This window comes from Coregonus clupeaformis, unplaced genomic scaffold (genome assembly GCF_020615455.1).
Source record: "Coregonus clupeaformis isolate EN_2021a unplaced genomic scaffold, ASM2061545v1 scaf0217, whole genome shotgun sequence".
NCBI classification, from domain to species: Eukaryota; Metazoa; Chordata; class Actinopteri; order Salmoniformes; family Salmonidae; genus Coregonus; species Coregonus clupeaformis.
Genome location: NW_025533672.1, coordinates 300609 through 327594, shown reverse-complemented (window position 1 = coordinate 327594; position 26986 = coordinate 300609). Strand labels below are relative to the sequence as shown.

The following is a 26986-nucleotide window of genomic DNA, read 5'->3' as shown; positions in this document are numbered from 1 at the left end:
AAAGCAAATTTGTCTGGAATATACTGTAGTATGAGCAAGGTCAGAACCCAGTGCTGGAGTTGAGAGTATATCACTGTTGATGTGTTGTTAATGCATATATTTTTTGTTAATTGTTAACTAAATATTGTTGTAACATATTTTGTTGAATGATTTACCGGTAAATGAACATGTTCAAAACAAAGCATATAGCAATATGAACAAGGATGCATTGTCACCTTCAGATTTGAAGTATTTTATTTAAATAAATGTGCAAAAAATAATCGAAACACCATTTCCTGTTTGCCTCATGATAAATACATTTTACATTCATCCAGGCTGCTCTTGTGACCAGTAGTAACTACAAACTGCTCCTAATCAAGTCATGATCATTTTATAATAGTGTGCAAGTAGAAATTACATATTTTTGGGTAAACTAAATCATAGTCTTACATGTCACTGTTTCTAAAACAGGGCTTTTTTCTGGACTACTTAAAAAAAAAAAAGGTGAATACTGAGAGTATACCCACTTCTCCAGGGACCACTACACCACTGTTGATATCCACTGGTGGAGGCCTACTGCAGGGACAGAGCCCTGGTTGATATCCACTGGTGGAGGTCTACTGCAGGGACAGAGCCCTGGTTGATATCCACTGGTGGAGGCCTACTGCAGGGACAGAGCCCTGGTTGATATCCACTGGTAGAGACTGAGCTAACCTAACGCACCTGGAGTAAAATAAATGCCTGAGCGGGGTCCCAAAAAGTTTATTTCAGACCCTGCTGAGGGTGCCACTGAGCAGTAGTTGGAAAAGAGTACAAACAGATCTGGGACCAGGCTAGGCAACTTTATACTTCAATTTCAAAATGCATTTTTATTTTATTCAACCTTTTTTCCCCTGAAGGTGGTGTCTTCTAGTGGAAGAATGGTGTCACATCCCTCTAATAGATGTGACAGTTGTAGAATATATGGCAAGGCGCATTGACTCAGTTCTGGCGTCTCGTGGTGGCCCAACGCCCTATTAAGACACATTATGTTGGTGTTTCCTTTCATTTGGCAGTTACCTGTAAGGTCCAGCTAATAGCTTCACCTCTCAGCAGGCGACAACAATTAACAGATTCTTGCAACTACACTAATGGTGAGTATTCAACTTAACTACTTTACTAATTAAATGATGTACAACGATTACATTAGAAGACCTAGGCAACTATCAGCCTGAGTTCCAGTCTGTTTGTGCTATCATTCCAACTACTTGTCACTCATTGTCATGGCTTGATAGTGATCAATGGAGTTGGAAAGAGCACAAACAGATCTGGGACCAGGCTAGGCAATACATAGTTACATTTTAAAATGCTGAAAAAAACAACAACAATCATATACCTTTTCCCCTAAAGGTGTCACGACACATTTCATTTTACTCAGAGATGTGGCCTACCTTCTGATTCTGGGCAGACAGCCAAAGTTAATTTGTCAGGAGGAGGTTGATTACAGCAACACCCAATCAGAATTAAGCCTCTGCCTGTCCTGAATATAATTATTTTTGCCTAGCAACACTCTTTCATTGGCTATAAATGACTAGTGACATGGAAAACAAAACCTAACTCTGAATATAGGCTCTCACAGTCACAACAGGGGACAACACTTAACAGATCAGTACAACTGCACTAAAGGTGAGTATTCAACTTAACTGCCTTACTAATTAAATGTACAACAATCTACAGTTTAACAACTATAGCACAACATGAAGTAAACATTTCATTGATACCAGGTATGTTGACCTTCATGCATAAATAACCATGCTTAGAATGTAATTTGATTTTGATACATCTTATGGGTACATTATGTTGACCTGTACTGTGTTTATCGACAGTTATATCACATATCATTACTATTTTTATAGTTTAGATTTTTTGAAAGACAAATTGCTGAGAAAAAATATATAATTAAGTGATAATGCCTGACAAGCCGGTGTTATTGTCACGGGTGTTGTTAGATGTTGTACCACGGTGCCAATATATCCTCCAAACACCGGCTTCGAGGGCGTTATTACTTTTTATACAATGTATTACTAACATATTCAAATAATGATTGACATATTTTCATTAAAAAAATTATTTTGATGAATCTATTCATACCTTCCACGATATATAGTCCCCACACATCTAGGATTGTTACCTCTACAGTTATACCACATAGCATTACTCTCTTTATAGTCCCCACACATCTAGGATTGTTACCGCTACAGTTATACCACATAGCATTACTCTCTTTATAGTCCCCACACATCTAGGATTGTTACCGCTACAGTTATACCACATAGCATTACTCTCTTTATAGTTTAGATTGTTTGAAAGTCAAATAGCTGAGAAGAAATTCCAGTTTAATTGATCCTCATTTGCAAAAATTGGAACTCGGCCAAAAGACGTGGACTTTGTTTATTTGTAATGAGGTCATCGTCTGTTTCCATGTTTTTGATTGGCCATTGTAACAGAGATGGAACGAAGAGGGACGACTCGGAGGACTTTGTTCTTGTTGACACTCTGTCTGCAATCCTTTACTGGTCAATGCCAAGGTACACACACACACACACACACACACACACACACACACACACACACACACAGTTTTCAGCCTTGTATCAAGACACTCGCTATCAACTCAAGCACTTCTTGTCTGTTTTCACAGATTCAGGCCAGTCCTCTGACCTCAGGATAGTTCTGCTGGGAAAGACTGGATCAGGGAAGAGTGCAACAGGGAACACCATCCTGGGGAGAGAGGTGTTTAACGTGGAGGCTTCTCCAGTGTCTGTGACTGCAAATTGTGAGAAACAGAGTGGAGTGGTGGATGGGAGGAAGATTGATGTCATCGACACCCCGGGACTCTATGACACAACAATGTCTAAAGCAGAGATGAAAGGTGAATTAGAAAAGGCCTTCTCATATGTCAGTCCCAGGACCTCACGCCTTCCTGCTGGTGATCAGACTGGGAGGTTCACAGAGGAGGAGAGGAACACTGTGAAGTGGATCCAGGAGAACTTTGGAGAAGATGCCCTCAATGTACACCATTTTACTGTTCACTCATGGAGATCAACTGGAGGGGAAATCAGTGGAGGAGTTTCTGACACAGAGCCCAGAGCTACGGCGGCTTGTCACCAGCTGTGGGGGCAGATATCACTCCCTAATCAATGACAAGAGAAGAGACAACACTCAGGTTACAGAGCTGCTGGAGAAGATAGAGGAGATGGTGGAGTACAATGGAGGGAAACACTACACCAGTGCTGACTATGAAGAGACTCAGAGAAAGATCAGAGAGGAGATTATGTTTTACTGTAAACTGGCAGCTCGGCAGTCTAGCTACAACAGGACTAGGGATGTTTTATGCGTCACCAGTATTGGTGGCAGCAGGTATAACCAGCAGGCCTCAGCCAAGGGTTTGAATGCACTAAGGAGATGCTAGGCGTTTAAAAACACCAGGGTGCGTTCAGTTGGTCTTAACGTTTCCTACATATGGCAACGGTACTTACTGAATGATTAAACAGTTCTTTCAAAACCATTTGCAATGTTATAAATATGCTATATATGCTATATTCTATATGATTATAGAGCCGTGTGGCAGGATGGCCCTGGCAGGGTGTGACCGCGAAAAATGTTAACACAAAACTCCTGCTGCACTGTACACAATCACCCTCTCATCACCATAGTTACAACGTTCCTCAACTCAAATCAGGACCGTTTCTGAACGGTGTTAACCATGTTTATTTTAGTGGAGGTGTATTTGTGAGGGATATATAGTATGTATTAAATGGTAGTGTATGTATTTAGTGGGGATATATAGTATGCATTAAATGGTACTGTATGTATTTAGTGGGGATATATAGTATGTATTAAATGGTAGTGTATGTATTTAGTGGGGATACATAGTATTAAATGGCAGTGATGTGGATATGGATCACATGGCGAGGGTGGTGTGGATATGGATCACATGACCAGGGTGGTGTGGATATGGATCACATGACCAGGGTGATGTGGATATGGATCACATGACCAGGGTGATGTGGATATGGATCACATGCATAAATAGATGGGATCACATCTTCTCAAATTCAAGGATTACTTCCCTTCACAATCTGATTGTCGCCAGGGAAAGCAGTGGCTACATAATGAATAGACTCAAGCCTTGTTCCCATTACCCATAAGCACTCCGTTACCTTGCACCGGTGTTTTCTCCATCTCCTTAGCTATCATACTCTAATTCCACTGATTTCAAAACTCAGTCCTCCAGAAAGTGTGGAGAGCAACACTTCCGCAGTTTTACTACGTGATACGTTTAAAAAAAAGCTGCATTAGACAGGATTACCTACACATACTGAGCAGCTGAAATAGACAGAAGCGCACTATATGGCAGACCAATCCGAACTCATCTCTTGGCATGTCCAGCCCACTCATTATCTCAGCCAATCATGGCTAGCGGGAAGGTTGCTGTCTTTTTCTTTGGCTAAACCAACTTGGCTCATAATTTAACATTTTATTCGTATTTACAGATGGCATCCAAGTTTGTTATTAAGGCACATGAAAGTTCACATGTTCCAGAAGGCATTTCTGCCCAAAAACACATTTTGATAATAAATAAAAAGATGTAAAAAAAAGGTTTACGTTCAAATGGCTCTCCTGTGAAGTGACCCGCGACATACGCCTAGTTTCCTGAAAGCGAGTCACATGTGGTTTTCATGTGATGGCTTTATGCTAGCAACTTGTAAAACAATGACCCCATTCCTATAAGTAAGTACTATTTTAATAGTAATGTTAAATAATACACATTGGCTGCTAAGTCAATGATATTGTATGCCTGTTGCCTCCCGTTTAAATTAATTGTGATGGTAATGACGTTTGTTCATTATAATAATTATTAGGTGGAGGTCTCTATCTACAGTGGTTTCTTCAACTAGCCTAGCTTTTTAGCTAGCTAGCTGCTCTGCACAGCAAGATAACTTGACTTGCTATAAAGTTAGAGAAACAAGTTAAAGAAAAAGTAACTATACAAAACATGTCATATTTTGTCAATCTCCCCAAAATAAATGCGATTTCTATCTTGCATTACAAACACTACGCTTGTCGGTTCAGTAGCGGGGCAAAACTTATGGCGTAATAAAATATGTCACAATGTTTACGGGGCATCACAGCTTGTCCCCAGTTCTAGAGGATAAACTATTGGGAATAAATAAGAAGAAAAAGTGATTGTCAATCATTTATTACCGAAGTGGTCCCCAGAGGAAGAAGGCCTTGCTGGTCCCTGCCACAAACTAGTTTAAGAAAGGCTGTAGTAGTGGAGCCTTTAGTAGGACAATCATGGTGAATGATCACACTCTATAGACATACTGGCTGGTTTCAATCCAAGGCACGTTATAGATTGATGACTAAAATTATCTTGCTAATTGCCTTTTTTACTTACATTGAACCTAGTGAAAATATCACAAAATATGAACATGTTCCATTTTCTATTTTACATACAGTTTTTGCCAAGATACATTAGCTTATCACAAAGATTACTTAAAAATATTTGTTTATACACTTACAATAAACACACAGAGAAAATGGAGAAAGGTGGAGAGGGTAGAAGACCCAGGCGGTGTATCATGCAGGCGGTGTATCATGCGGCGGTGTATCATGCAGGCGGTGTATCAGGCAAGTAAAGTATCTGTATAGCTGTTCCATCCTGTGTGAACGAAAGACAGAGACCCAGGTCTGAAACAACAGCATGCAGACTTGTATGATTTCGATTTCAGAGAGAGCAGGATACCACGGGAAGTTACCAAGTTTTTATATAGAGATTCTGAAGCAAAACACTCATAATTCTGAATATCTTTGGGGGCTGATCCTCCCGGCAGGATCCTCCCCTAGTTGTGGACGGAGATTCTGTTGAGCCTGCTGGCGGCCGCCCGCCATTATGCAGGAAGCCTAGTTGAGCAAGACATTTCTACATTTCTACTTTGATTGTGTCTTGAATAATTCTATAATAATAATAATAATAATCTATAAAAATATAATTTAGCAGTTAGCCATCCTTAAGTAGTCTTCATAAAAGTGTTTTAGATAAATGAAACGGTGACAGTTGTATCCAGTGTTGTATGATTTTTCCATATTGTCAACAAGACTATAATTAAATGAATTGATCTTGTTCTACACTTCATGTATATACTCTTTGTTTCTTATGTAGGTGTCATAACCAGCCATAAAATAACTACCGTAGTAGGTTTTGACTCTTTTGTAGGTGTCATAACCAGCCATAAAATATGCAATATATGTCACAACAGGTCTACATATATGTAATGACAGTGTTATGACCATATTATGACAGGTTATGACAAGGTATGTCAGCTGTTATGACATATTATGACATGGTTATGACCGTGTCATAATGTATTATGATGCTGGGTGTCAAGTAAAGTAATGTTTTCTAAATTAAATGGTGGAAAAACGATTGGAACCATTTCCCTGTTTGACAGCTAGGTTTTATGGGTATTATGACTCATACTGTGGTACTCTATGGAGTTGGAAAGAGCACAAACAGATCTGGGACCAGGCTAGGCAACTATAAAGTTACAACTACACTATATAGCTACATTTGAATATGCAGTTTCATTTGTTATTTCATTTTTTTACCTTTTTTTCTCCCCCAGAAGGAGATGTCTATGTGTCCAACACATTTCATTTTCACCCATAGATGTGGCCTAGCTTCTGATTCTGGCAAGCAGCCAAGGTTAAACAGCGACACCCAATCAGAATTCAGACTCTGCCTATCCGAAGTAGAATAATGTTTGCCTAGCAACACTCTCTCATTGGCTTGAAATGTCTAGATGATGGGAAAATGAAATTTAACAGAATGTAAGGTGAAACAGCGACACCCAATCAGAATTCAGACTCTGCCTATCCTAAGTAGAATAATGTTTGCCTAGCAACACTCTCTCTATTGGCTTGAAATGTCTAGATGCTGGGAAAATGAAACTTAACAGAATGTAAGGTGAAACAGCGACACCCAATCAGAATTCAGACTCTGCCTATCCTGAGTAGAATAATGTTTGCCTAGCAACACTCTCTCATTGGCTTGAAATGACTAGATGCTGGGAAAATGAAACTAAACAGAATGTAAGGTGCAGCACATTGGGCGCTGCTTCAGCTCTCTCAGTGACAACATGGAACAACAATTAACAGATCTGTGCAACCACACTAAAAGTGAGTATTCAACTTAACTACCTTACTAATTACATTTTGTACAACAATCTACTCTACAGTATTTGAATAACTGTCGCACAATATAAAGTAGACATTTTATTGATACCAGGGGCCTGTTGCACAAAACTAGGATAAGGGATTAAGCCAGGATATCTTGGTGATCCTGGCTCAATTGATCCGTAATCCGGTTGCACTAAAGATGGATAGGGGGCAGGAGGATATGTTATGGTATAAATTACCATGGAGATTTATTCTGTGGAGCTAGCCTGCTCCAGACCAGGCTAAATTCCAGGATCTATTTAATCTCATCCCTAATGTCAGTCAGCAGTCACCACAAATGGAAACCAATAGTTATTTCACTGCTCACTATACATTGTTATCACATATAACTAGACCCACTGTCATTATTTAAACGTTTGTGATCATTAATTTCAATGATTTTGGATAAAAAATGATTTTTAGATGATGTTGCTATCATTAGATAATTTACAGTTTCCCATAGACTATAAGGCTATATATAAAATGATAGAATATTAGGGCCACAGAGGGAAAAAAACACAAGTCATAATATTGTAACCAGTTGTTTTAAAGGAGGACAGTTGTTAAAATGACAGATGTGGGGCATTTCGTGAAATTGTACTTCAGTATGGTTTCATAAACAAAGACATGCTGATGTGCCAGAATATTAAGTATCACATTGTCATAAGTATCAAAACTGTAAAAACAATATGTAGCTTTTCTGCAGAAAGAACCAGCCTCATAAATTTATGACTTTATCCTTTTTCTTCAGTGTGGCCCTAGTACTCTGTCATATAAACAAATACACATTCCATATGAATATAAAAACACAATGTGTAACATTATGTTCCTTTATTGAATAAGGACAAAACAAAGCAGGTAAACCATCAGCTCCTTTCGAAACTGGAAGTCACAGTGACTCTACAAGATGGAAAGCACAGAATCCAAGCATATTATACAAAATGATACATACACATTCAAAGGTCTGTATATAACACACCCTGCATGTCTGCACACTAAAATAAATGCAGGACAAATCCATACACATCAACTGAACAGACAAATGAATGGATGCAGTAGCCTCCTGCAGCCTTGTATTACACACAGTATACCGCACAAACATCATAAGAGGCCAAATTAGTAAACGAACCCAAAAAAGCTAAATTCCTCTGCCACCGCAGGACATATTTAACCAAAATTGAAAGCACACATACTAACTAAAATAATTCAACACATATTGGTCCCTCAGCAGCCGACCACTGTCGTCATCAGGGAAGATTGCCGGATTGTCCCAGTCCATGGCTGGTGGCACTCTGGGGGCCCTCTCCTTCCTCAGGCAGGCCACATTGTGGAGGACAGCACAAGCCACAGTAATATCACATGCCCTAACAGGGCTGACCCTTAATTTGTGAAGGCAGTGAAAGCGTGCCTTCAGGAGGCCAAAGGTCATTTCAACTCTGGCCCTGGTCCTGGCATGGGCATGGTTGTAGGCCTGCTGTGCTTCCTGGGGGTCTGTGAAAGGTGTCAGGAGAAAAGGCTGGCAGCCATACCCCCTGTCTCCCAGCAACACACCAGAGAATTCACCTGTCAACACAAAATCTCATCATTACTACCTCATAAACACAGTGATATTCTTGACACAGCCATGATGGTTATAAATAGGGGGTTGTGTGGCTTACCTTGTGATAGGCACTGATAGATTTCAGAGGCCCGAAAGATTCTGGAGTCATGGACTGAGCCAGGCCATTTTGCCACAACATTGCTGATCACACAGTCAGCATTGCAGACCATCTTGAAATCATAAGATGAGGAATATTACACCAATCAATGCACATCACTGGCAATGCAGAGTGTTCGTCAATGGACAATATCAAAAAGTTATGTTCACCTGAACATTAATGCTGTGAAAGGATTTCCTATTCACAAAATCGGCCTCATGGGCACCTGAGGGGGCTTTTATCCTTATGTGTGTGCAGTCCACTGCACCAATGACATTGGGGAAACCTGTCACACAAAGTAATGAGTATCCTACTATGTGTTAACAGTTGTCCTGTAATTTGTAGATCCTCTTACCTGCAATCCTATAGAACTCCTCTTTGATGTCACAGAGTCTTCTGTGGCCAGGGAAGAGATGAAGACATCTGCTAATGCTTTGATAGCCAGACACACACTCCTTATTGTGCGGCAAATTGTGGCCTTGTTCAGCTGTTCTGCATCCCCCACTGAGTACAGGAAGGCTCCACTAGCAAAAAAGCGCAAGGCCACACAAACCATTTGCTCCACACTCAGTGCATGGCTCCGTGCAGTGCGGTGCTTAATCCTGGGACCCAGTAGTCTGCATAGATACCTGATGCCATCTGCGAAAACCTGTATCTTTCATATAGATGGTCATCAGGGAAGGCCAGTGGGTCCAACCGGTCCCTGAAGACCCTTTCTCGCCTGAAGGCTCTCCTCAGCACAAGTGCTTCTTCATCCACCACATCTCGCACGAATGGGCATGCCATTGTCAGAGCAGAAAGAACACACAATTTTGGGCCTTCATATAGGCTAGTGGCCACACCTGGTGCTGGGGGTGGGCAAAAGAGGGCGATGCCTTATAACGATGACTTGGTTGTACTGATTGCTGGGAAAATAAAAAAACCTTAGAAAGATGCCACCGTCCTGTGTGCTCACAATAAGAGCTCATATGTCATGGCTCACTTGACTTTACGAGAATATACCTAATTTTTATTTTGAGCTGTGTCATCTTCTTGGAGCTGGGGGAGGAAAGAAAAATAATGATTAATACATTTGTGTTACAGTTAGCATACAGTGTACATTTAAGGCATATCTCACCTCCCTCTCAAGTTTTTTTATTTCAAGGTCCAGTTTCCTAATTGTCCTCTTTTTTTATTTCGGACTCCAGTGCAAGATTTTCCATCTTTTTTCTTCTTGTACTGAATGTCTATGTCTGCCAGTTCTATTTGGCGCAACGGAGGTGGTTGCCATACAACTTTCTGATAGCTTGTGAGCTCTGTGAACACAATACAATTACGCGCAGCTGGAATTTGGCAGGATGTGGTGTCCTTTTATTAATACGCACTATGTTGCCAGGCTGGTTTTCCCACTGTATAGCATCTGGGTCCTGTAAAAGAAATTAGATTTTTTGATTTTGATGAGGACTCCTCACCATTGTAGAGTAAATAGTACTTTCACAGTCTTAACATGATACCTCATGCCTTCTGGAATCCAGAGAGATGGTCTCCTCCTCATCATCGTCTCCATCATGTGCTGTTGCTGCTGCACTGGGGCCTTCACCCTATCACATTTAATCGGATTCATATTGAAGCTAGTAGACAAGACATGCCAGGCCTACAGTATGCCTTTGATGGAGTACTCACTGGATCAGCATCGTCTGGTGCTTGTGCTGGTGGCTCTAACAGGAACACAGTGCTGCCAGACACTGCAAGGCAATAGGTAAACCAAAGTCAGACAGTCCAAATTGATTCAATATGAATGTGGTTGTATCCCATGTAGAGATGGAAGGACATACCTTGAATGAAGCGGGTGGCATCTTGGGAGGAACCTATGCTCGTCTCTTTCCCCCCAGGGATCCCCTCTAAGACGGGCCTGCCTTTATTTAGCTCCAAGGCCATGTCCTCTGCTGGGGTAAGGTCAGCCTTTGGTGACCCACCACCCGTGCCTTGTCTGTGGGGTATTCTTTTTCACTGCTAAAACAGTACAGACAATGTGTGAGCAGGCACCTTCTGGGTACAATATATGCTTGTGCTTTGTTAAATATTAGTCAGGGACCATACCATTCTGCAGAATGTTCTTGTATTTGATTTTGACCTGCTGCCATGTCCGTTTTGGCCCGTTCATGTTTAATCTACACACACACACACACACACACACACACACACACACACACACACACACACACACACATTTAATGGAGTCACACTGCAAAAAATTACTTGGTATTTTTGTCTTGTTTTCAGTAAAAATATCAAAAAATTTATCATAGCTTTATACAGTGTGATGGAGTTACTTTACACAATTTCACTCATATCTGCAGTGCATTTCCAATTAAAAATTTAACCGTTTCATAATTACAGTACAACTGCATTTTTTGGAGATGTGAATTAAATATTTGAATTGTAATTGTGATGTTTCAGCGGAGGCGGTGAGTGTGTAATTGTGCACTACTTACGCATTCAGGCGGTCTGCAATACTTTGCCACGCTTTTTCTCTTTGCTTTATCACTGTGGCGGTGTTGCCTTTCTTCTTAATTATATCTTTTACCTCTCGTATGCCTCCATGAGGATTTGTGCTTCCGACGGGGAAAAGTACGCGGCTCTAGTTGCCATGGTAAATCAGTTAATCTGTGATCTGTGGCGGGGTCTATTTGAGTGAGCCGTGAGCGCGCACCTATCCAGGATTGGTTTCACCTGGCTTAATGAATCCGTGTCTGCTCATCCTGGCTTGGTCTTTGTGCAACCAATTAAGCCTGGACGCACATGTTTTGGCTTCATTGAGCTCAGCTGAGTCATTTATCCCGGATGTCTTAATTCTACTTTTGTGCAACAGGCCCCAGGTCTGTTAACATTTATGCATAAATAATCATATGATTACATCACTTATCATCAAATCAATATGTAGCTATTAACAATCACATTATAATAAGCCATTTAGCAGACGCTTTTATCCAAAGTGACTTTCAGTCAAGTGCGCATACATTTTTACATATGGGTGGTCCCGGGGATCGAACCCACTACCCTGGCGTTACAAGCGCCATGCTCTACCAATTGAGCTACAGAGGACCACATTATGCTGTACAGTATGTTTGTATTTATACACGTTTTAATATTGTAGAACAGTGAAAGGAGAAACATGGTTTGACTTTAGTGTAGTATACTGTATCTTGTTCAAGGGGGCCGATCTTGGGTCAACAACCATCTTATAGCAGGTTGTTGCTGTGAGGGACACACCTGCAGGTTTCTGTCAGTACTGACTAAGGTCGCGCTCCACCGCTTAGACGTTGCATGCGTCAACCAATGGTTGACTGACAGATTGCTAAAACACATGATGTGGTTAGCTGATATGTAAAATACCTATCCAGGCGTTGTAAGATCTGGCGTCAGCAACGTCTGAGCAGAGTAACGCACCCTTTGTGTTCCGACACATTAAGCGCTGGTTTCAGTTATACTGATTCCACTTAATTATAGTTTGAACTTTTCCTGTCTGTCTACACAGTAGCTGTGATGTTAATGGGAACACGACCTCTAACTGGTTTATCTGGTCTTGACACGTAGCAGCCAGGCAACGGTAGAATAATAACCATGTTTAGATCTTCATTTGATATGCATATGAGTACATTATGTCCACCTGATGTAGGCTACGTTGTTAGGGAATGTACTTTGTTTATCGACAGTTATACCATATATCATTACTCTTTTTATAGTTTATAGTTTTATTGTTTTTATTGTTTGAAAGTCAAATAGCTGAGAAAAATATATAATTTAGTTCATCCTCATCTGTAAACGTTGGAACCCTGCCAAACACTCTCGGATGAGTCACCGAAGAAATGTGGACTTTGTATTTTGTAACGAGGTCATCATCTGTTTCCATGCTTTTGATTGGCTGCAGAAGTAGTAATGGCTCAAGGAAGAGGAAGGATTCTGAAGATGCTGTTCCTGTTGATACTCTGTCTGCAAGACTTCACTGGTCAATGCCAAGGTACACACACACACACACACACACACACACACACACACACACACACACACACACACACACACACACACACACACACACACACTACACACTCACACACACACACTACACACTTGTTTGTTTGTATCCCATTAGCTTTTGCAGAGGCAGCAGATATTCTTCCTGGGGTCAACAAAAAACATGACAAATAACACAACACTGATGGACAAGGACAGTCACACTAATAAATACATAAATATATATAATAATAATGATAATAATAATAATAATAATAATAATACAAGAAAAGAAAAAAATATGAGTGTGTTTGTGTTTGTGTCCCTTCACAGTTCCCGCCATTCCATGACAAGTTGTTTAATCTTTTTTTTTTTTATGGACTTGGGGACTGTGAAGAGACCCCTGGTGGCATGTACTGTGGGATATATATGGGTGTATGAGCTGAATGTTATTTGATTATTTGACTTGAAGAAAAGCAGTTAATGTCTTGTCAACCCTCAACCAGGAAAGACACAGACACACATACAGACACACACACACACATACATATATGCATGGAAATACACAGAGTTTTCAGTAGCCTTTTATCAAGACACCCACTATCAAATCAAGAATTTCTTGTCTGTTTCCACAGTTTCAGGCCAGCCCTCTGACCTGAGGATAGTTCTGCTGGGAAAGACTGGAGCAGGGAAGAGTGCAACAGGAAACACCATCCTGGGGAGAGTATTGTTTAACGTGGAGGCTTCTCCAGTGTCTGTGACTGCACAGAGTGAAAAACAGAGTGGAATGGTGGATGGGAGGAAGATTGATGTCATCGACACCCCGGGACTCTATGACACTAACATGTCTCCAGAAGAGATGACAAGTGAAATAGTCAGGTGTATAGAAATGTCAGTCCCAGGACCTCACGCCTTCCTGCTGGTGATCAGACTGGGGAGGTTCACAGAGGAGGAGAGGAACACTGTGAAGTGGATCCAGGAGAACTTTGGAGAAGAAGCTTCAATGTACACCATCTTGCTGTTCACACATGGAGATCAACTGAAGGGCAAATCAGTGGAGGAGTTTTTGGCTGAGAGCAAAGAGCTACAGAAACTCATCAATATCTGTGGGGGCAGATATCACTCCCTAAACAATGACAAGAGAAGAGACAACACTCAGGTCCCAGAGCTGCTGAAGAAGATAGAGGAGATGGTGAAGAGGAATGGAGGACAACACTACACCAACGAGATGTACCAGGAGGCCCAGAGGAAGATCAACGAGGAAAAGGAGAGGAGGAGACAGGAAGAGGAGGAGATAAAGAGAGAGAGGAGACAGGAGGAGGAAGAAAGCAGAAGAAGAGAAGAGAAATTGACTGAATGCAAGTGGTCAGCGCTTGTCAGTACGGCTGCATTGGGGTTTGGAGCCGTGTACGGCTCTCCGTTGTCGTTAGCAGCAGGGGCTGCAGCAGCCGCTTGGAAAGGTTATGAATGCATGGGAACCTATTTCAAATCAGGTTCCACCTCAAAAGAGAAGAAGGAATAAGATTTCCACATCCACCATCTCAGATTGTTTAGAAATTAAGATTTGCATTTTACATTTACATTTTAGTCATTTAGCAGACGCTCTTATCCAGAGCGACTTACAGTTAGTGCATAAATTTTTTATTGTTTTTATTTTTTTGTAATTTTTTTATTGTTTTTATTTTTTCATACCCCCTGTGGGAAACGAACCCACAACCCAGGCGTTGCAAACGCCATGCTTTATCTACTGAGCTACATCCCTGCCGGCCATTCCCTCCCCTACCCTGGACGACGCTGGGCCAATTGCGCGCCGCCCCATGGGTCTGGCCGTGGTGATGAATTATTGAATTATTTTGTTATGTAATATAAATATAATTTGATCTCTGAGAAATTGTCCCTTTTAATTAATAGGATTCATATACTATTCAATAAATATAGTACCCAACATCTGATCTGGATCACATTTTTTCCCAACAATGATTAAGAAAAAATAATGGTCAAAAGCCTCAGATCAGATGTTGGATATTATGCCTTGCTATGTGGAGGGCGGTCATTTGCATCCCCCCAATGGTCCAAATGTGGAAGCCGTACCCTTGCCGATGTGGTCAGTAATGGTTTGAGGACATTCAGAGATTTGAAAGATACATACACATTACCAGGCAACCCTTTTTTAAATATTTACAATTTAGGTTAGCTATGTTGGCCTATGAAGTCCCTTGGGGAACCCAACTACCGAACTATCCAATGATGGGATTTATAAATAAATGATATGGGCTCCTGAAAGGACTGATCTCTATAATATACATGCTATACATGCTAACTTCTGGAAAGTGGTAAAACAGTTTAAACAACTCCACCCCCTTGTTGTCCCAGCAGGTTTTGACAGCCTCTGGTCCCATACTAGAGAACAATTTAATTTGTGGTACTTTGAAAAACCATTTTGCTTCAGCTGGCCAAATATTTGAAAGGATAATCTCTGAAAATGCATATCATTCTACTGGAGAAAGTCCTCTAGTCACCTCACCTTGTAGATAATGATGCACTAACAGACTCACATACTTTATTTTCATTCCAACCATTTGATGTCTATGATGTACTAAGTACTTTGCTAAAGATTGTAAAAAAGTAAAACAAATCCATAGAGGCTGATTCACATAATCCCGTCTTACTTTCACTTATCACAGAACCATTGATATATTTTAACTTTACAATTGTTTATCCCGAAGGTCTGGAAAGCGACACATAAAGGAGGAGATCCTTCTGACTTAGATAACTACCGTCCAATTTGCAAATGATATTGCCTTTCCAAAGTTTAGAATCCCTGGCCAACTGTCGGCTAGGAACTTTTTTAACTTCTCACTCTATTCTTAATGTGCACCGATCCGGTTTTAGACCTGGACATAACACAGTTTCAGCTGCTATGCTTGTTTTACATGTGTTCAATTGCTTAGATCAGAATAATTATTGTGCTGCCTTTCCAAGGCCTTGGACACTATTGACCATCACATTCATTCAAAGGTTGACTGAAATAGGCCTGAATAAGGCTTCTTGAACGTGGTTTGAGAATTATCTGTCAGACAGGACTCAATGTGTTATTTCTGATGGTGTCAAGTCTAGTTTCTTGGTACTGGGACCTGTTCTCTTTACTATTAATATATATAATATTGGTCTATCTGTTAACTTGTAATAGTCATCTGTATGCAAACATCACTGTTATGTATGTCATTGCTCCTACTGTTGACCAGGCGTTGTTAGAGTTGCAATCTGACTTTGTTACCTTACAGAAAGCCCTGGTTGGTTTAAAACTTTGACTTAATGTGGGCAAGAATAAATACATGTTGTTCTCTAATTCTCTCAAAAATGTTTCAGATGAACTACATATTAATTCATTGGATGGTTCTCCCATCGATCAGGTTCCCGCCTATAAATAGCTGGACATTTGAATTGGCAAAGACTTAATGTTTATAAAACATATGAATGAGTTCCTTAAAAAGCTAAGATTAAAGTGGGCTTCTTTTTTAAGAATATATCTTGCCTCTCCCTAAATAGCAGGAAGCAGATTGTACAGTCAACTTTTCCTGACAGTTCTTGACTATGGTGACACCATTTACCAGATTGCAGCAGCTACTACTCTTAAACCTTTGGATGCTGTCTACCATAGCGCCCTTCGCTTTATCACAGGTGACAGTTTTAATACTCACCACTGCATCCTGTATTAAAAGGTTGGCTGGTCCACATTGAAGTTCCGTAGATCACTTCATTACTCCCTTTTTGTTTACAAAGCTCTACTACACAAGCTTCCAACTTACCTAACTTCGTTGCTAACGTATGAAAGAATGAGCTACCAAAGCCGCTCATAAGATTAGTTAGCTCCTGAGGTTCCTCTGGTCTCGACCAATTTAGGTAAATCCTCCTTTAGTGTTAGTGCCCCCCATTGTTGGAATAACCTACACAATTCCTTGCATCTTGCTTCCCTGGTGCCTCTAGGGCAGGTTAGGACTCTGGTGTTGAATGAATTCATTGAGGATTGCAGTAGTTTTTTTAGTTTAGTTTTTTTTACTCCATTTTTCTCCCCAATTTCAATCTTGTCTCATCGCTGCAACTCCCCAACGGGCTTGTGAGGCGAAGGTCGAGTCATGCGTCCTCTGAAACATGACCCGCCAAACCGCGCTTCTTAACACCCACCGCATAACCCGGAAGCCAGCCGCACCAACGTGTCGGAGGAAACACTGTTCAACTGATGACCAAGGTCAGCTTGCAGGCGCCCGGCCCGCCACAAGGAGTCGATAGAGCATGATGAGCCAAGTAAACCCTCCCCTAACCCGGGCGACGCTGGGCCAATTGTGCGCCGCCCTATGGGACTCCCGATCACGGCCGGTTGTGGAACTGCCCGGGGATTGAATCCGGGTCTGTAGTGACGCCTCTAGCACTGCGATAAAATGCCTTAGACCGCTGCGCCACTCGGGAGGCGGATTGCAGTTGTTTTGATTGATTGTAGTTTTATTTGTTGAGGTTGCTTTTATTCTTGTAATATTCGTTTTCCTTCCTGTTTGGGAGAACATTTTGTATTCAAGGCACCATCAGGAATGAGACCCTGGTCTCATTTGGGCTACCCTGAATAAATAAAAGTGAATAAATAAATAAAATATAAACAACTATTGGAAAGCTCATATTCAGAGCTAGCCATTACAAAAATACGGTCCACAGATCTAATTGAATCTGAACAACCCTTTAACTGGAACAGAATATGGAAAAATATGGCATCCCGTGATCCGAACCATCATATACATTTTAAGTTTTGTTCCTCACTCTCTCCCAATTCACCAGTGGATACAGTAACCATTAGAAGTTATAACATTGGAATTATCGACAGCGAGAATCAAAGGTGCTAATCAAGGAACAATTGAGGCCTGGACAAATATACACTGAGTGTACCAAACATTAGGAACACCTTACTAATATTGAGTCAGTCCCCCTTTAGCCCTCAGAACAACCTCTATTCGTTGGGGCATGGTCTACAAGGTGTCGAAAGCATTCCACAGGGATGCTGGCCCACGTTGACTCCAATGCTTCCCACAGTCGTGTCAAGTTGGCTGGAAGTCCTTTGAGTGGTGGACCATTCTTGATACACACGGGAAACTGTTGAGCGTGAAAAACCCAGCAGCATTGCAGTTCTTATCGCACTCAAACCAGTGCGCCTGGCACCTACTACCATACCCCGTTCAAAGGCACTGAAATATTTTGTCTTGCCCATTCACCCTCTGAATGGCACACATACACAATTCATGTCTCAATTGTCTCAAGGCTTAAAAATCCTTTAACTGTCTCCTCCACTTCATCTACACGGATTGAAGTGGATTTAAAAGGTGACATCAATAAGGGATCATAGTGTTCAGCTGGATTCACCTGGTCAGTCTATGTAATGTTTTGTACACTCAGTGTACTTGACTCTGTAAAGAATAATCTCAGCTAAAGCCCAACACATACATACAAACAATATACAGCACCAGTCAAAAGTTTGAGACACACCTACTCATTCCAGGGTTGTTCTTTATTTTTACTATTTTCTACATTGTAGAATAATAGTGAAGACATCAAAACTATGAAATAACACATGCAATCATGTAGTAACCAAAAAAGTGTTAAACAAATCAACATATATTTTATATTTGAGATTCTTCAAAGTAGCCACCCTTTGCCTTGATGACAGCTTTGCACACTCTTGGCATTCTCTTAACTAGCGTCATGAGGTTGTCACCTGGAATGCATTTCAATTAACAGGTGTGCCTTGTTAAAAGTTAATTTGTGGAATTTCTTTCCTTCTTAATGTGTTTGAGCCAATTAGTTGTGTTGTGACAAGTTAGGGGGCATATACAGAAGATAGCGCTATTTGGCAGAGGTGTGGACTCGAGTCATGTGACTTGGACTCGAGTCAGACTCGAGTCATGAATTTGATGACTTCAGACTCGACTCGACAAAATGTACAAAGACTTGCAACTCGACTTGGACTTTAACATCAATGACTCGTGACTTGACTTGGACTTGCGCCTTATGACTCGAGAAGACTTGCTACGAGGACTTGTAATGACTTGCAAAGGCTTGCTAAGAGGACTTGAAATGACTCGAAACTAAAATGTAGGACTTTGGACTCGACTTGAGACTTGATGGCTTTGACTTTTGACTCGACTTGGGACTTGCCTCATCTTTGACTCGACTTGACTCGGGACTCGAGGGCAAAGACTTGAGACTTACTTGTGACTTGCATAACAATGACTTTGTCCCACCTCTGCTATTTGGTAAAATACCAAGTCCCTAATATGGCAAGAACAGCTCAAATAAGCAAAGAGAAACGACAGTCCATCATTACTTTAAGACATGAAGGTCAGTCAATCCGCAAAATTTCAAGAACTTTGAACGTTTCTTCAAGTGCAGTCACTAAAACCATCAAGCGCTATGATTAAACTGGCTCTCATGAGGACCACAACAGGAAAGGAAGACCCAGAGTTACCTCTGCCCAGAGGATAAGTTCATTAGAGTTAACTGCATCTCAGATTGCAGCCCAAATAAATGCTTCACAGAGTTCAAGTAACAGACACATCTCAACATCAACTGTTCAGAGGAGACTGCGTGAATCAGGCCTTCATGGAAGATGGACAGGGACTCTGCTGTCCTAGCATTCAAAAATGAATTTATTCAACTCTTTTTATTCAACTCTAATTTATTCTCCCATGGTGATTTCATCAGACACAAAAATACAACGTTTGATCAGAGTTGGATCTTGGTCTGGTCATTTTTAAAACATTTATTTTTAATTTTTTATTTGATACGTTCTTCTGTCCTGCACATGATACGTTGGATGTGCATATGTTTCTATTAAATGGTTAACAACATTATCCTAATCTGACTTTGGTGCAGATCATGTTGTCCTTTACATTACCGTCTCTGGTAAACACACACTATATCATTTGTATTTGTCACATGCACAGGATACAGAAGGTGTAAATGGAACAGTGAAATGGTTACTGGCATAGTAGCATAGTAGCAATATCAGAAATAGAAAGTGTCCAGATAAAAATATTTTATAATTATTAGATGATTCTCACTTGTCTAAATTGATGGGTCATGTGAAAGAAATGCTATAACCACCCCCTCAGCCATATCTAGCTAAGTGGATGGGTCACTATTGTCTAGAGATGTACACATGTTCATGAAATACAATGGATGGCCGTAATCAGCCCCAGACATACCTGGCTAACTTGATGGTAATCCTCTGGCGAGTGGAGTCTGCAGGTAGCTCAAGCTAACTAACTAGGTTCAATGTTAGCTAGCTAGCTAACATTAGGCTATAGCTAGCAATCCAAATGGATTTCTGAGATACGAATAATATTACTACACAGATCATACAAGTAACGTTAGCTAGCGAGCCAGCAAGCTAACGTTTGCTAGCTAACTAACAGTACGCTTTAACTTGCATAGAAAATTACTTTATTACAAAATTAGAAACTTATAATATCTGAAAATGTAGCTTGATTCTTACCCGTATACATGGATGAACACCACAGCAGACTGCTACCCCTTTAACTCTGTTTTTTTTGTAGTTACAGCTTGTTTGACCCGCGTTGTGTCAAGTCACTCCAGTTCACACTGACCGTAATAGTAGTCCATCACAACTTTTTCACACTGATCTTTGTCTATAGTGCCTGCTAAATTCAAAGCAACATTGTTTTTGAGAGCAATCCATTGCTAACGTTATATCTTTCAAAAAAGCAACGGTAGAAAGGATTATCTTAAAATACTGAGCAGCTCACGTTATAGACTGAAGCGTGGTACATGGCAGACCATTCCGAACTCATCTCTCGGCATGTCCAGCCAATCCATTATCTCAGCCAATCATGAAAAGCGGGAAGGTTCCTGTCTTTTTCCATGGCTAAACCGACTAGGTTCGTAATTGAACCATTTTATTCGTATTTGCAGATGGCATACAAGTTTGTTATTAAGGCACATGAAAGTTTACATGTTCCAGGAGGCATTTCTTCCCAAAAAGTAGTGAAGTAGTGCCTAGCTTCTTGAAACGGGTCACATATAAACATTCTATCAGTAATGAGCTAAAAAAGATAAGAGGGTTTTATACTGATTCAAAAACCCTCAGAGATATCCTTAAATCACAAGGGTTATGCAAATATTGGAACTCGTTTTGTTCAACAAATCACTAAGCAAATGTTTCGTAAGCTAAACTGACTGTTACACACAAAGAAATAGAATCCGGGTACACAGGCTACGTTGCCACACCTTTTTCTGGAAATTACAATAGAAACACACCTCGTGATGAGAAGGACGTCATTCCATCAAAACACACCTCGTGATGAGAAGGACGTCATTCCATCAAAACACACCTCGTGATGAGAAGGACGTCATTCCATCAAAACACACCTCGTGATGAGAAGGACGTCATTCCATCAAAACACACTCGTGATGAGAAGGACGTCATTCCATCAAAACACACCTCGTGATGAGAAGGGCGTCATTCCATCAAAAAACACACCTCGTGATGAGAAGGACGTCATTCCATCAAAACACACCTCGTGATGAGAAGGACGTCATTCCATCAAAACACACCTCGTGATGAGAAGGACGTCATTCCATCAAAACACACCTCGTGATGAGAAGGACTATGAGGGAAGTCATTGCATCATGTAGATGACTTCCAAACAAAACAGACATTCCATACACCTGTGGTAAGAGTTAGGTATCTAAACAGGAAGGACTGTCTGAAACACATCAGCACATGTGGGATGTGCCCACAAATGACACCCTATTCCCTTTATATTGCAATACTTTTCACCAGGGTCCTAGTGCACTATAAAGTGAACAGGGTGCCATTTTGGACGAAATACACATGTACCTCCCACAACACAAACCCAACGGGGAAATGTAAGTTCACTGAAGCTCATATTTAGTGTAGAGTGATCAACACAATGTTTAGCATATTTAGAGTTTCTGTAATAAACATGATTTCCAGGGTTCTATTTGTGACACTCAAGGTGCAGATTGATAGTCACTAGACTTGATGCTGAATGTTATGGTTTGTTCTCATATCTGTTGAATGACACCAGAACAAACTACTGAAGGTCCAAGTTCAAGAACCGAGGACACTGATTATTCACTGTTGTATTATATTGATGACATTCTGTGGACTCTGATTAGTTTACAACTACTGTTTGATGTAATTGCTTACTAATGATCCTTTGAATATAGTGATTGCTTTAATACTGTTATATAACTCTGTAAGAGTTGATGTTTTATAACTCTGTAACAGCTGATGTTTATAACTCTGTAACAGCTGATGTTTATAACTATGTAACATCTGATGTTTTTAACTCTATATGAGCTGATGTTTATAACTCTATATGAGCTGATGTTTATAACTCTATGAGTTGATGTTTATAACTCTATATGAGCTGATGTTTATAACTCTATATGAGCTGATGTTTATAACGCTGTAACAACTGATGGACTTCCCTTATTTGGACTTCTTACCAGCTTCCATAGCTATTGTTGATAGAACTCAGAGAAGGCCAGTTAGACATTGGTGTCTCTCTGTTGTAACTTGTATTGAACCAGATTGACACATGAGCTGACATCCGCAGTGTTTACCATGAATGCGATATCCGTGAACAAGCGGGAAATTGCCTTTAAAAGGAGTCTTGTCAGCTGTCTAGTGCACTGCTCTATAATACACCTTGGATTGAATCCAGGTCAGCCTTGTTCTACGGTACCCATACTAGTGAGTCTGACCTGAAAAAATCCTCTGAATAATCGCATGACTGTTTTTTAATCTATCATCATGTCAGGTACATACACATTTATCTTTCCTTGTTTGGAAACATGCTGAACTAGGTCATAATGATGGCTTCAAAACCAGTGGTGGAAAAAAATACCCAATTGTCATACTTGAGTAAAAGTAAAGATACCTTAATAGAAAATGACTGAAGTAAAAGTGAAAGTCACCCAGTAAAATACGACTTGAGTAAACGTCTAAAAGTATTTGGTTTTAAATATACTTAAGTATCAAAAGTAAATGTAATTGCTAAAACATACTTAAGTATCAAAAGTACAAGTATAAATCATTTCAAATTCCATATATCAAGCAAACCAGATGGCAATATTTTCTTGTTTTTTTAATTTACAGATAGCCAGGGACACGCTCTAACACTTACACATCATTTACAAACGAAGCATGTGTGTTTAGTGAGTCCGCCAGATCAGGGGCAGTAGGAATGACCAGGGATGTTCTCTTGATAAGTGCATGAATTGGACCATTTTCCTGTCCTGCTTAGCATTCAAAATGTCTTGGCTGTGTGCTTAGGGTCGTTGACCTTTTGGAAGGTGAACCTGTTCCCCATTCTGAGGTCCTGAGCGCTCTGGGAGCAGGTAATTATTAAGGATCTCTCTGTACTTTGCTCCGTTCATCTTTCCCTTGATCCTGACTAGTCTCCCAGTCCCTGCCGCTGAAAAACATCCCCACAGCATGATGCTGCCACCACCATGCTTCACGGTAGGGATGGTGCCAGGTTTGTTGCTTGGCATTCAGGCCAACGAGTTCAATCTTGGTTTCATCAGACGCAAGAATCTTGTATCTCATGGTCTGAGAGTCCTTCTCGGTGCCTTCTGGCCGCTCTACCATAAAGGCCTGCTTGGTGGAGGGCTGCAGAGATGGTTGTCCTTCTGGAAGGTTCTCCCCATCTCCACAGAGGAACTCTAGAGCTCTGTCAGAGTGACCATCAGGTTTTTGGTCACCTCCCTGACCAAGGTCCTTCTCCCCCGATTGCTCAGTTTGGCCGGACGGCCAGCTCCAGGAAGAGTCTTGGTGGTTCCAAACTTGATTATATAACTGCCATGGAGGCCACTGTGTTTTTGGAGACTTTCAATGCATTACATTTTTTGGTACCCTTCCCCAGATCTGTGCCTCGACACAATCCTGTCTCGGAGCTCTATGGACAATTCCTTTGACCTCATGGCTTGGTTTTTGCTCTGACATGAACTGTCAACTGTGGGACCTTATATTTGTATTTGCCAAGGCAGCCTACTCTTCCTGGGGTCCGGCAAAATTAAGGCAGTTATATAATTTTAAAAACATTACAATACATTCATAACAGATTTCACAACACACTAAGTGCGTGCCCTCAGGCCCCTATCCCACTACCACATATCTACAACACAAAATCCATGTGTATGTGTGTGTGTATAGTGCGTATGTTATCATGTGTGTGTATGCATGTGTCTGTGCCTATGTTTGTGTTGCTTCACAGTCCCCGCTGTTCCATAAGGTGTATTTTTATCTGTTTTTTAAATCTGATTCTACTGCTTGCATCAGTTACCTGATGTGGAATAGAGTTACATGTAGTCATGGCTCTATGTAGTACTGTGCGCCTCCCATAATATGTTCTGGACTTGGGGACTGTACAGAGACCTCTGGTGACATGTCTTGTGGGGTATGCATGGGTGTCTGAGCTGTGTGCTAGTTGTTTAAACAGACAGCTCAGTGAATTCAACATGTCAATACCTCTCACAAATACAAGTAGTGATGAAGTCAATCTCTCCTCCACTTTGTGCCAGGAGAGATTGACATTAATATTATTAATGTTTGCTCTCTGTGTACAAGGGCCAGCCGTGCTGCCCTGTTCTGAGCCAATTGCAATTTTCCTAAGTCCCTCTTTGTGGCACCTGACTACACGACTGAACAGTAGTCCAGGTGCGACAAAACTAGGGCCTGTAGGCATGGACGGCTTGTTCAATAGGGCGATATGGGCGACGCACTGCCAAACGGGAAAAGGAAGGGATTTTTTTTCTAATCAATTATATCACGGCAACAGCAGTTATCAGTGTTCACGTCTGATCTGCCAGCCACTAAATGTCAAATCAGGCTAAAGTCGTGCTTCAAATGGCCCGCCTCGTTTTTGGGCGATTTCCAGTCAGGTTGAAAATCGCCCAGAAGTCTCTCATAGCCTGTCATGTAAAATCTATTTTTTCACATTTCAAAGCTTTCAATACATTCTCTATGGGTGTGTCTGTGTGCATGCACTACGCCGTCATACGTGACGTAACGTTGAAACGTAACTAAGACAATGGCGGCTACCAGCGTCTATGTTGCGACCTGCAGTGTGGCGTATTTTATGTTTTTTAATTTGTAGACTTAGTTTACAAACATTCTGCAAACATTCTACTTTGGACTGATCTTCGGTTTTGGACTGATCTTGTTGATCGTGTCATACCGCTCACTGAACGGACTAAATAATGAAAACGCTGCTGGCAGCGGAATCCCAATACTAGCTGGGAGACTTGACTGGATGACAGAGTCCCGGACAGAGAGGTGGAGCCGGCCACCTTCACCCTGGTCAGAGCGGACCGCGATCCTGGTAAGAGAAGCGACTCTGTACCCCCGACATTGAACTGCTTTCTGTGTCATTGAACCTTACTATTGTTGATAAAACAAGTTTACTGGAGAACGGAGAAAAAGTAGAGACTTTTGGACAAGGTGGATAATTGTATAATATAAGGCAGTTTATTCAGAGGTAAAGATATCTGGAATCGCGTGCACGGACCCGTTCCAAACTCGTAGGGAGTTTATCAGAAGAGCCCCTAAACATTGTGTGCTGACATTTTATACAATAAAATGAAGTAGGTTGAATCTAGTAGTTCTGATCTTCTGATTGGTCCTGATGAGTTGGGCGATGTCACCTCCAGGCTAGTGTCACTGTTGCATTGGCTCTGAGTCGGGTTCTCTGTCTTCAGATGTTCAGCCTAAGAGAAGAGGATTTGTGTGTGTGTGTGTGTGTTTGTTATCAGTGTGTGTGTGTGTGTGTGTGTGTGTGTGTGTGTTTGTTATCAGTGATGATGTGTGTGTGTGTGTGTGTGTGTGTTTATCAGTGATGATGTGTGTGTGTGTGTGTGTGTGTGTGTGTGTGTGTGTGTGTGTGGGTGTGTGTGTGTGTGTCCTCAGGGCAAGAACTTCGTGAGTTGGAAGAACTGAGAGACCTATGGCGTGGGTGTTATCCTTAGCCACCTGCTGACAAGGCTGACAAGATAGGACTCTTGTTCATTGTATTGAATACAAAGGCCCAACACAAAATGGGTCATGCACAAGATTTTAGTCAGACCAAGCTATAACATTATATATTTACTACGACAGTACATTCAACCAAAAGCTAATATAACAAGGCATCAGAGATTATTTATAATCTGTCACAGAAACTGGAATCCATCTCCCCAGATCAGTCAATAAATGCTTCTGGTATTGACTTATATGCTGCCCCTGTCTTCATGTTGTTGCTGGACATATCTTTTTTAAAATGTGTGTAGGTCACCTAAATCATCAGAAAAATTGCCCCTCCTGAGAATTTTTTCAGGAGCCGCCACTGCCTGTAGGACTGGCCTTGTTGATAGTGCTTTATTATAGACAGACTTCTCCCCATCTTAGCTACTGTTGTATCAATATGTTTTGACCATGACAGTTTACAATCCAGGGTTACTCCAAGCAGTTTAGTCACCTCAACTTGCTCAATTTCCACATTATTTATTACAACATTTAGTTGAGGTTTAGGGTTTAGTGAATGATGAACACTCTTTAAGTGTTGCAGTCGCTGTAGTAGCTGGCGTGTATCGTGTTGAGTCATCCGCATTCATAGACACACTGGCTTTACTTTTTTACAGCAGGGGTCGCAGTTCCAGTGAGACTCACTAGGTGTCATCCTCCGACAACCTTAGGCACCTCCTCACTCACAGTCTGGACTAATCATGTTCCTATTGGTGTCACCTGTGTCTACCTGTTCACCTGTGTATTTATGCCCTCACTTCCCTGTGTTCCCTTGCTCAGTTTTCTCTGCTAGTTTCTCTATGCTCAGCAGTACTAATCAGTGTCTGATCGGAAAAGTATGTACAGGTACTCTAGAAGTGTTCTCCCTGTTTCTTTATTATTTCAGTCGTAGTTACTATTTCGTATTTTGGCTGTCAGCCTGTTTTTGGAGACTTATTTGCGACACCTTTCTTTTATCGTG

The 26986-nt window shown here is 41.1% G+C and overlaps 1 protein-coding gene and 1 pseudogene across 2 annotated transcripts; both read left to right on the top strand.

The window, feature by feature from the left end:
- The first annotated feature begins 1538 nt into the window (after nucleotides 1-1538).
- LOC121553971 lies at nucleotides 1539-3438 on the top strand (annotated as a pseudogene).
- A 3567-nt stretch (nucleotides 3439-7005) lies between these two features.
- Nucleotides 7006-14524, top strand: LOC121554051 (GTPase IMAP family member 7-like). 2 transcript variants are annotated; one of them, XM_045214216.1, is made up of 3 exons: nucleotides 7006-7203; nucleotides 12850-12939; nucleotides 13568-14524. In XM_045214216.1, the coding sequence occupies exons 1-3, from the start codon at nucleotides 7164-7166 to the stop codon at nucleotides 14452-14454; spliced, it is 1017 nt and encodes a 338-aa protein (XP_045070151.1). In that variant the 5' UTR covers nucleotides 7006-7163; the 3' UTR covers nucleotides 14455-14524. The 2 variants fall into 2 exon arrangements, with proteins under 2 accessions (XP_045070151.1, XP_045070152.1); XM_045214217.1 differs by lacking the exon at nucleotides 7006-7203 and adding an exon at nucleotides 12524-12528.
- Nucleotides 14525-26986: the final 12462 nt, after the last annotated feature.